At 44.6% G+C, this 11165-nt stretch overlaps 1 protein-coding gene across 5 annotated transcripts; it reads right to left on the reverse strand.

Moving 5' to 3' along the window:
* Positions 1-181: 181 nt before the first annotated feature.
* On the reverse strand, positions 182-10276 carry SPG21 (SPG21 abhydrolase domain containing, maspardin). Of its 5 annotated transcripts, none has more exons than XM_010717566.4 (10): positions 10119-10256; positions 8773-8951; positions 7742-7830; positions 3779-3940; positions 3589-3669; positions 2876-3021; positions 2278-2386; positions 1692-1799; positions 1159-1299; positions 182-821 (listed from the first exon to the last, which is right to left on the reverse strand). In XM_010717566.4, exons 3-10 carry the CDS (start codon positions 7802-7804, stop codon positions 699-701), a joined length of 933 nt encoding a protein of 310 aa, XP_010715868.1. In that variant the 5' UTR covers positions 7805-7830; positions 8773-8951; positions 10119-10256; the 3' UTR covers positions 182-698. The 5 variants fall into 5 exon arrangements, with proteins under 5 accessions (XP_010715868.1, XP_031411209.1, XP_085090022.1 ...); XM_031555349.2 differs by having other exon boundaries at positions 8661-8951; XM_085233896.1 differs by having other exon boundaries at positions 8661-8951; positions 10040-10159.
* Positions 10277-11165: the final 889 nt, after the last annotated feature.

Here is an 11165-nt window from a genome sequence, read left to right on the forward strand (position 1 = left end):
AAAAAAAGTGCAATTCTTACTCATTGCTAACCCAGCACAACCTTGTAATTAGAACGGTTCAATACAAGAGGCAAGTTCAAGCAGAAGATTTCTTAACTTCTAAAAGGTACCTGTAGAAATAAACCTAGACTACAGAAAGCCCCGCTTGTGTTCTCTTGTAATCAGTAGAAGAGGCAATTGCTGAAATCGAAGTTTTATTGAAAACTATTTTTAACAGCTAGCAAGAAAGTTAAAAATTTCAAATAGAAACTAACTTGCAACACAACATATAGAGCAAATAAGTGATGGCAACATTGGCACTTAAACATCTTTTAAATCAAATATTCAACAAAAATATATGTCAGCTTATAAGTACACAAACTGCATGTGGCAATATATACAGCTGAGTGAAAATATAAAAAGAAATACCGTTCTGTTTAAGAACATGATAGTGAAGACTTTGGTAGCAAAAATGTCTTTGTTTTTAAAACTGTAGTCTTCAAAGGTATTTTCTTGAATTCAAAGACTAATTGAAAATTAAACAGATGCCCTATTACATTGTTGAATGTTTATTGTCCATGAGTGGCTCACTGACTTGATCCTGCTGGAATCGCACAGTGATAATCGGCTAACACAAGGAGAAAGGCAGAGTAGGAACAGATGATTGTACACAGGAAGACCACCAAACTGATTCCTCATTTTCATTGGCAGTCAGAAACCTACTGCTCTTCTTGCTCACTGCTGGTATGAAGACTGATTTTTTGGACTTCCAGTTCTTCTGCACTGACCATAGAGGGATCAATGGCTGCATACCGGGTACCATGGAACTGCAGTAAATGAATCTGTTGGATATAGAAAATAACAGTGAAACCGGTGTAGATTGAAACATGCCTTAGGGGTAATTTTTCTGTGAGGATGAAGTTGTTGGCCTGGAATACAAGAGTATAGACAAAGGACCGAGGAAACAGGCAGCAACCAAGCCCCCAAAGCCAGCCCTTAATAAACACAGCAACCTGCAGAGCAGTTCAGTTCTTCTGTACCAGTGATATGGGAGTAAACAGATCTGATATGAGTATACAGATCAGGCAGGAAAAAAAAAAAAAAAGCGAGCTCAGAAAAAGTTTCCTATTGCTGTTTCAGCAACACATCTGTAGATTAGGTTTGAATGCAGACACTCACTTGAATGTATAAATTGACCTCAGCACTCCTGCAGAGATAAGGGAAATTGCCTCCTGTTTTGAGATGAGCTCTTCTGGCATTAGGATAAAGCTTATACATTTCTTCTTTTGCTTCAGTTGAGAGTGCACTCTGGTCAAACACCTGTGCAACAAGTCACAACAGTTAATTAGGAGTCTAGTCAGATTTTGCTTATTAAATCAAGTGGATGGACCCTGTTTCTAGAAGCAGTTGCCAGCTTGTCTGTGGAACAGTTTTAATGAAACAGAAAACAAGCAAACAAGTTAAGCATCAGTGACTAGAAAGCTAACAGTGATAGTTAAACATTTGGGTATTCTATGCTGTAACAGCCATTAGTTCAACACAGAAGAGCCACTGTCTTATCCAGTCAGTAGAAAAACTATTTAAATACAAAATTAGATGCTGCAAATATTTATTAGGTTGCTAACACAATATCCAAGCCCTGCTTTCCAAGAGGAGGAAATGATGTTTGGGGAAAAAAAAGTATTTAAAAAATGAAGGCGAAATAAACTTACATCCATAATAGTTACAGGGATATCTCGAATTTTATGAGGTTCCACATAGGAGTTCTGGCAATTGAGGGTAAGTCTTGAGGCAAGCTCACTCTGGCCCAGACTCTCGAGCTTCAGTAGAGACAAATACTGATTAATAACATATTTCACTGCAGGAAGCTAATGCAATAGTAACAACAGAGCCAAAGAGAAGACAGCTCCTTAGTTTTAAAGGAAAACATGACTGCACTTCAGATAAGGATTATAGTTCCAACTTAATATCTCTCTGCATGAGACAAATACTTAAAATGTTTAATTAATTGTTTCTGCCTCCAGAGCATAGCCTGTATCTCTGCACTTTATTCCTTTCCATCTCTTTCTTAGCCACTTCTCTTCCAATATACATAAATAAATGGAGTAGTAAGGCAGACAAGTCACAGCAGTTAAATTGCAAGGGCTGTCACAGCCAACACCTGCTGAGAATCCATCCACTGTTCACTTCTGGGTACGTAAATGAAGAAAGTAGAAGAAATATCTACAACCTCCCATCTACTAAGTGAATCTCTCACAAAGACTGACATTATAGCCATTGTTGTACACAGCCACCTACCCTGTCCACCATGAAATCAATCCCATCAGCCATTTCAGGATCTAGAGGACCAGATGCAAAATTCCCAAGGACAATTTTTTTCAGCATAAAAGCAGGCATCAGCCAAAAGCTAAAACAGAAACAAGATGTAACAATCAGAATTAAGATGCTTTCTTTTAAGACCTCCCTTTTCTTGCACTGACTTTGTGCAAGAATTTCAAATGAAGTTGTGAAAAGCTTTGAGAGCAGAGATGGAAAACCTTGCAGATAGGTGATTGAAATGCTCTGGAAAGCTGCTGCATTGCAAGGGTGTATTTTAAACATGGTGAATAACACTTTCCTCACTCTAAAAAGTTTTGCTGGAAATCAAGTAGAATTCTTAAGACTGGCCACATCCTTAGAGGATCACAGGTAATAAATGCAAGAGTAGTCTGTCAATTGTGATAACTTCTGTTTCCCTTATAGCATGGTTTTAAAAGTCACATGTATTCCAGCCCTCACCATTTCATGCAGGCTGAAAACAAGTTAGATGTCAAACCAGATCAGCTGATCAGTGTGAAATTTCATCAGAAAACATATGAATGCCACCAGCATCATTGTTTGTCTCGGTCTTCCTTACCTGTTTGCTGTCCATGTCTGATTGAAGATGGAAGTGTCACTAAAGGCATTACACAGAATCAGAGATTGAACTCTGGGAGATTTGTGTGTGTATTCAGCAAATTTTTGAGCCAGAAAGCCTCCCAGAGAAGCTCCAAAAAGATGAACCTAGTTCAACAAGGAAAAACAAAACAGATCACGTTACATTTGAGAAATAAGTGACCCTTAAGGGTCACACTACAAAAAGTCATTCAAGTTTTACATTGTCCTTACAGCTAATTTTTAAAGAACAAACAAAACAAAACAAAAATTTCAATAGAGGTTCTTTGATTTACAGGAAGAGATAAATACTGAAAAAAGGAAGTGTTTCCTGATCACACTTCTAATTTCTGTGTGCTCATCATGCTTAAGTAAAAAGCGAACATTTCACTTTATATTCAATAGTTTTTCCAATCCAAGGTAATTTATGGTGGTATTCTGTACGACATGAGTTATGAAGGATAACTTCAGCAGAATCTCATGAAGAAAAGAAAAATGCAGTTGGCAATACAATAGGTCTACAAAAGCAATGAATTTAGTCAAATTTTCAAGGGAATTTCCTTTCAAAAATAAACTCACAACACAGCCTCTTTATTTATAGGCTGGCTTTGCATCATGTACTGCACATCTGCTCTTAACGAGACTTTCAAACATCAGGTTTTCATGGCAACTATATATCCATCTCTGGGCACTCACTTTATCCAGCTGAAGGTGGTCTAGCAGTTTTCTGAATCCATCACAGAACTCAAGGTGATCCCAATACACTGGGTACTGCAACTAAAACAACATACAAGTTACAAAAAGCCAATCCCTAATCATCAGATGTCAACCTCCTGCTAGAAAGTTATACCAATTCTCACATTTAAGGTTTCAAGATAATACTCACAGCAATAACTCTGTAACCCCATCCGGTCAGTGCCAAAATTTGCTGGAAAAACACATCTGCAGTTCCACTTACAGGAGGAAGAAATATGAGTGGGCACCGAATGCTCCTAGGTCCTGCATCGTACAGCGACCAGACCTTACTGTCATCATCATCCACTATTATCTGGAAGAAGAGAAGCAAAGGAGGTGAGAAACACAAGACTGAAATGAACTTCTTCAAGCACATTGATACTGTATTTGTCATTCAGTAAATCTTACAATATTCAAGACTCTTTCAAACTAGACTGTCTTTTATTTCTCATAACAATTTTCTTCTCTAAGGTTGTTTACTAAGCAGTGACAGCGTTTCCACAGATGCAGCTGGAGACAGAACTACGACCATGCACTGTCAGACCAAGTGGTGTCAGAGGCAGCACAGCACATGGTGCCTCCTAAGAGCTCATCCTTCTGCAGATAACAAGAGTGCAAGTGCTGGGAATAGTGAATTATGTTGGTTTTAGAGTGATTGAGTGCATTTCAGAAATTGTGCTGGGAAAAAAAACAAAAATCACTTCCTTTCTGAAAAAGAGAGCCTTAGTCAGAAAGATGGTACGTCGTGATCTGAAAATGCAGATAGAGATAAATCATGGGAACAGCAAGGCTCTGGCTCCCTCAAAAAAAAATAATAAATAATCAGGTTTATACAATTCCACATGAGCCGAAATATGATTGGAGCCACTGTGCCACAGCCCAAAAGAGACCCAGGGGGCCACCTCAGTACCAGGCACAGCAGCCTTAGGCTGGAAGAGCCTGCACTGCCCCAGGGTCAGATTTTTTAACCAGTCACTGACACTTCCATTTACTAGACAAAAGATGTTACAGGTCTGGATACATGTGAGTCTACTGAATTAAGCAGCTAACCACACATTATCGATTTGAAGCAGTTACACCTGATTGCTAGGGATGTTCTCAACTCCCAGAGCAGCACTGCACAGCTGACCTGGAAAGAAGCAAGCACATGTTGGGAGAGCCTGGAGTCCCTCTGATGCAGCTGGCTGAAACAGATTATCCACACACAAGCTGCTCACAGAGGGCGCATAACATGCCAGAAGCAAGAAGTCACAGCAGAAATAGTACCTTCAGAAGTATAGGAATTAGGTAACAATTGTCTGCTCCAGCAGTACTGAAGCCTGGCTTGATTTTACAGGGCCTGACCTACCAACAGGCTGTTGTGTGTATTTAGCATGCTGGTTTCAACCCTCCTCACCCCAGAAAAAGCATGCAGCTCATTCCAAATCAACAATCACAAATCTAAGGAAAGCCTGCATCACACAGCAGGAGTTCACCCCCGTGTCAAGATTTTGTAATTTTTTGAATAGCAACATAGAAGCATAATTCGCTTTCCCATCACAGCAATTAAGCTTCTCAGGGAGTTAGAGAAAAGTGTTTCACATTTGCTTGATTAACAAATCTGCTTGTAATAAAGCCGGTATTTCAAGCTCTGGGAACATGTGAGGGATCACATGATACTGCTCCTTTGTGAGGTCTCCACACAAAAAACAAAGATAGATTGCATAGCAGGGCTTCCCAGACCACTGAAGCCATTAAAAAGAGAAAAAAGAAAGAAAAAAAAAAAACAAACAAACCACAAACACAAAAAAAAACCCACCATCTTGCACAAAAGCCCTCCTAAAGCCTCCCAAAATCAACCCTTCGCATAATCTCCAAAAATTACAGTTCTCAGCTGTTATTCTACAGTAATTTGGAGACATTCAAAGTAGCTGTCAATGGCTACACAGAACCTTGAGTATTTCCAAAGGTGAAGCAACACCTTACTTTGCATCCTCCTCAGAATTACAGAGTTAGTTCACATGAAGGGAATGGAGGCTCAGAGGTAATGTTTCTTTCCTCAAGCTCAGTGAATCTGTTCTATTTGATTTCTAGCCACATACCAGATACCACTACAGCTCAAAAACAAAGCTAAGTGCTGGGGGATGGTTAAATGTTGGCTTGGTAGGGCACTAGCTTTTTTCTTGTTCAGGTCCATTGCTCAAGAACACTTACAGTCAAAAGTCAAAACAGCCAGCAGTGTGCCCTCGTGGCCAAAAAGGCCAATGGCATTCTGGGGTGCATTAAGAAGAGCGTGTCCAGCAGGTCGAGGGAGGTGATCCTCCCCCTCTACTCTGCCCTGGTAAGGCCTCATCTGGAGTACTGTGTCCAGTTCTGGGCTCCCCAGTACAAAAAAGACAGGGATCTCTTGGAAAGAGTCCAGCGGAGGGCCACAAAGATGGTGAAGGGCCTGGAGCATCTCCCCTATGAAGAAAGGCTAAGTAAACTGGGTCTGTTTAGCCTTGAGAAAAGAAGACTGAGAGGGGACCTGATCCAGGTTTATAAATATCTGAGGTGTGGCGGCCATAGTGGTGAGGCCAGTCTCTTTTCAGTGGTACGTGGAGACAGGACGAGGGGAAACGGACATAAGCTGCAGCATAGGAAGTTTCGCACGAATGTGCGTAAGAACTTCTTCACGGTGAGGGTGACGGAGCACTGGAACAGGCTGCCCAGGGAGGTTGTGGAGTCTCCTTCTCTGGAGATATTCAAGTCTCGCCTGGACGCCTACCTGTGCGACCTGGTGTAGGGAACCTGCTTTGGCAGGGGGGTTGGTCTCGATGATCTCTAGAGGTCCCTTCCAACCCCTACAATTCTGTGATTCTGTGATTCAGTTGACAGTTACAGTCAAAAAGGCAAAATTTGTACTTCACTGAAACAAGCAGCAGAAATTCCCTTCAGTTTAGCAGAACCGGAGTGTCCTCTGCTGATGACTTTAAGGAAGGACTGATCTAAAACAGCAAGCGGTGCATTCTGAGGAGATCTCCATACACTGATACAATGTCCAGTCTGATTCAGCCTTCATTTGTACTCCACTCTTTCTTCATCTTAGGCCCGAGAAGCTGCAGTACCTGAACCAGAATGTTTATCTGAGCTGAAAAATCAGGTCAGAGCCACTCGCCTTGTGGCACTTGTTGACTTTAGGGACCAAAAATCCAAATGCAGGTTCATAGGCAGAGCTTAAGACTTTGCCTAAGAACATCATTTTCTGTGCTGCACTTCCTGTTTCTGACAAGAACAGGAAGAACAATGGAGCTGTGCATTTCCTGCTGCTTTTGAGAGGAGCATCTAAACCTGTTTTCAAACAGTGCTGGCTCTGCTTCTTTAGGGTAACCTGACAGCAGTAACATGTACTGATCAGGAATAACAATGATTGGCCATTCCTTCCTCCACAGTGCACACACTTTGCCTAAGCCTTTGGGAGGATAACGTAAACAGGTGTACTTCCCACATCCTCCAGAAACTAGGAGTATTTTACTTCTACCTTCTTCATGCCCCATATTCATCACTGTGGCATCACTTTACTATGGAGATGGCTGAATCACTCAAGAAGGAAAGGTAAACCCAGAAACCCTGGTGCAGCTTTGGTTTACACATGTTCCTTCTGAAATCCTGAGCAGTCAGCAGCAGCTGAAGGCAGTGGCTGCTGGCAGCGAGTTGCAGAACCATGTCATGAAGTTTATGTCTTAGAGAAAGCCACACACTGCTCAGGGGAAACAATGCTAGGCACACTTAAGCATTGTTCCTTAGGTTTGGGGACACAGTCCCTTGACAGTGGCCCAAATGCAGCTTGTTGAAAGAAGTAGTGCTGTTCTTGCCTCTTTTGCCAGTACCATCCTGCAGCCCAAAGAGCTGCCCAGATTAAAGAACAGAACAGCTGGAAGGCAGCAACTGCAAGCTGCTGCGGAAGTGCTTGCCCAGAAGCACGTGAGAAGTAAGAGTGTGCTTTCATGCACTCCTAAGACATGTGGGGAAACACTCTGGCTGGACAAGCACTGCCACAACTGTTCTGCATTATCCAGAGCCAAACTGCTTGAATTCCTGTGCCACAGAGTACAAGGAGAGATGTAGCATGCAAGCTGAGGACAGTGGTACGTACCTTTTTAAGAGGAACTGTGCTTCTGAACCAGTTGTAGTCAGGAGAGACTTTAATCTCTCCCATGATGTTTAGGAAAAACTCAGGTCAGACTGAAACAAAGAAAAACAATGTTTGAAATCAAGAATATGGGTTTGCCTTACGCAGCAGGCAGGAGCTGTGCCATGCACACAAAGCATTTGCAGGGAGTTGCTCACAGCAGCTGACTGCTCTGCCTCTGACTCGCATCGAGTTTACTTATCCTTACTTTTCATCACAAACCACATAACTGTGCTGCCAAGAGGCAGTCACCCAACTGCCTTACTGTACTACTCCAATTAGGAAATGACAGTGCTCTGGTAACAGCACGCTCCCGGTAACAGTTGTAGGGAAAGACAACTGTTGCAGGCTGTGTGGGCCTTATAGAGCTAACAGCATATTTTCACCTTGCTTTTAAATGCACTGAGGAGTCCTGAGGCTTTAAATCTGTCCATGCAGCAGCTGACTTGTCAGGAGTTATGCACAAATATATCCTTATTTAATACAAACTTATTTCCAAATCGGACTCACAGAGAAGTCAGCTAATTTACTCTGAAATACACATTCAGTACAACATGAATATAATGGAGCTTTTTTGTTTGTTTGTTACAGTTGATATCTTCTAGATTTAACTTTTTAAACCCGAGACCATTAGCTTCCATTTATATAACTGATAGCATCAAACAGTTCTGAAGCTCACAGACTTTGTAGCTTTATCCTTTTTGAAGCCAGCTGCCCCAGATTATTTCCATACAATCATACATGGCACCATGCACAGTGAAACAAGGCGTCTTTGACAGTCATTACTTCACAGTCGCCAAATACAAATCAATAGCTTTTGTTTCTTAATTCCCAATAAAATAAGACCCCAGTGTGTTCTGTAAGCCATTCCAATTCATTTCACCTTGCAGAAAAGCTGCCAGTGTGTAGCTTTAATTAGCTCTGAGCTACAGCTGGATTAGCAGTTCTTTACAATTTCCTCATCTCTCAGTCTTCATTTGCTATTTCTCACGTACAGGAAGCATGAATTTTAAAAGGGGAAGCACTTTCCACACGACAAGGCAATGGCCATCTTCCCCACGTCGCTGTGTGATGCATCTTGCACGCCTAACGAAGGGTTTCGGAGCTGCACGGTTTCATTTTGGTGCCTGCATCAACCATTCTGCTATTCGTCAGAATCTGGCAGCACATAAAACTGCAGTGAAAGTAAAAACAGCTTTTCCAGCAGCCTGCAGAACACAGCAACACACTCACATCTGCACTAAGGGGACTGCTGGTCATTACTGAAAGGAAACAGCACTTCAACTACTAATTGACTTCCAGAGCTTGCAGTAATTAGTTTTCAAAAAGCCATTCAGCAAATCACGACGTGGCAAATTTATGGCAGAAATAACAAATTGCAGCGATGTAATGCTGTACCGCAGCCCCTGAGTGTTCTATTACAGCAGAGCCAGTGGTGCTCAGAGCCTCACAGCTCTGTGCACAGACACAAAGACAACAACTTTCTGCAAATAAGCGTGCTCACTGCAAGTGGTCCCTGCGCTCCCATCGCCTCTCCTCTTCTACACCGTTAAGCTGATCTGTAGGCTGACACACGGCTGTTCTGCCAGTGGACAGGATAAAGGAGCAGGCACGTCACATGCGAGCTCTGCCCTGTACCCTGGCCAGCACCCAAGCGGTCCAGAGTTCACCTGGATCTCAGCACCGGGCTTTCCAAGGGAACTGTCACCGCTGTGGAAGGGAACCTGGCCCTGGGCTGAGCTCAGCTCCTTCCTCACACAGTGCCTCAGTGAGCGCCCTGCCTGCGGGCTGCCTGCTGACAGGCCGGTGGGCGGCCTGGATTACAGAAGCGTTTACTGAAGTCAATGACCTCGTATCGAAGTAGTTTGTTTTTGTTGTTGTTTTTTTTTTTTCCCCCTTGATACAGAAATGCGGCATTAAACGTGCGTGCAGATGTGCGCCAATGAGGGCTGCGTGCAGGCAGAGCTGAGCCGTGGGGCAGCCAACAGAGCAGCGATTTGGGGCACAAATACGTAACCCGATGCTGATCGCAACCAAACCCGTACAAATCGGAGTTTCATCTCCAGTGAAAACAGCACCCCGAGGACCTCCAGCCCCAGGAGTGCTCCTCCAAGCGCAGAGCCACATCAGCAGCCCGGTGCCCACTCGGCAATGAGGGCTCTCCCCCACGGCGAGCCCCACACCAGCACGGCCGCCCTGCCCTCGCCCACCCGCACAGCTTCCGCCCCTCGGCCTCAGCCCCTCAGGCCGCCCCCAACCCACCGGAGCCTAAGAGACCCCGCAGCCCCCCTCAGGCGCATTTGAGGACCCGGCCGGTCTCCATGGCGACGCCCGCACACACCTCCGCGCAGCGTTCGCGGCTCGGCCCTCCCCGGCTCAGCGGGGCGCGGTGCCGGCTGCGCCGCTCTCCTCCGCCTCCGGCCGCTACTTCCGGGTGCTGCCCCGTACCGGCCACGTGACAGCAGGGAGGGGCGCCATCGCTACCGAGGCGGAAGAACAGAAGCAGAGAGGCGGATCACGTGGCCACGTCTCCGGATCTTGATTGGTCGGCGGGGCTTTGAGGGCGCTTTCGTATCCTGCTGCGTGCCTTCAGTATTTCTCCTTTTTGTGTGTGTGTGTCTACAAACTAAGAAAAAGCCGTGACAGCTCTCTGCTTGGGCTTCTCTCCCTTCTATAACCTGTCATGTCACCCAGCGGGGGATTGCATTATCTGCAGCTGTCTGTGAGAAACGTCGATTGATCTGGAGTGGAAGCGCTGCTGAGGTGAACACTGTGCTTCAAAGAGCTCCTGGCAGGACGTGCACTGCTGGGTTTAGTGCAGATTAAAGTCAGGTTGGCAGCTGCTGTAGCGTTGAAGCTGTGTGTTACCAGATTAGAACCAAGAGGAACTGAGCAGGAGTTAGGAATGGCATTGCTTAGCCCCTGGGGGTCGTTTTCCCCCATGACTGAGGTTCACCCAGCAGAGGGCTCCATTTCTCCCGAGGTTGTTCGTTTCTCTTAATGATTTCCAGCTTCATTTTTACGAAAAGCTTTTTAGGAAAGAAAAAAAAAATCTTTATGGAAGTATTTCTCTTGCATTTAAGATTAGGAAGCATAAAACAACGTGGTGATATCGGGAGTTCTGGGAAAAGACGAGGTTAATTGCTATCAGAAGTAAGGAATTACCTAAAATTGACGTGCGGAAGGGAAACTGAATTGCCAGACATCGCCGCGTAACCCCGAGAGGCGGCAGGGCGCAGCCGCACCTCCCGCACTACACTTCCCACCATGCAACGCGGCTCGGCGCGGCGCTCCCTCACCTCCACGAGGACTACATCTCCCAGAAGGCCCCGCGCGGCCACTGCCCCCTGAGCTTGGAAGGGGCATTTCGCGCGCTGCCTGCTGGGAA

Source organism: Meleagris gallopavo, chromosome 12 (genome assembly GCF_905368555.1).
Source record: "Meleagris gallopavo chromosome 12, MGAL_WU_HG_1.1, whole genome shotgun sequence".
Lineage (NCBI taxonomy): Eukaryota > Metazoa > Chordata > Aves > Galliformes > Phasianidae > Meleagris > Meleagris gallopavo.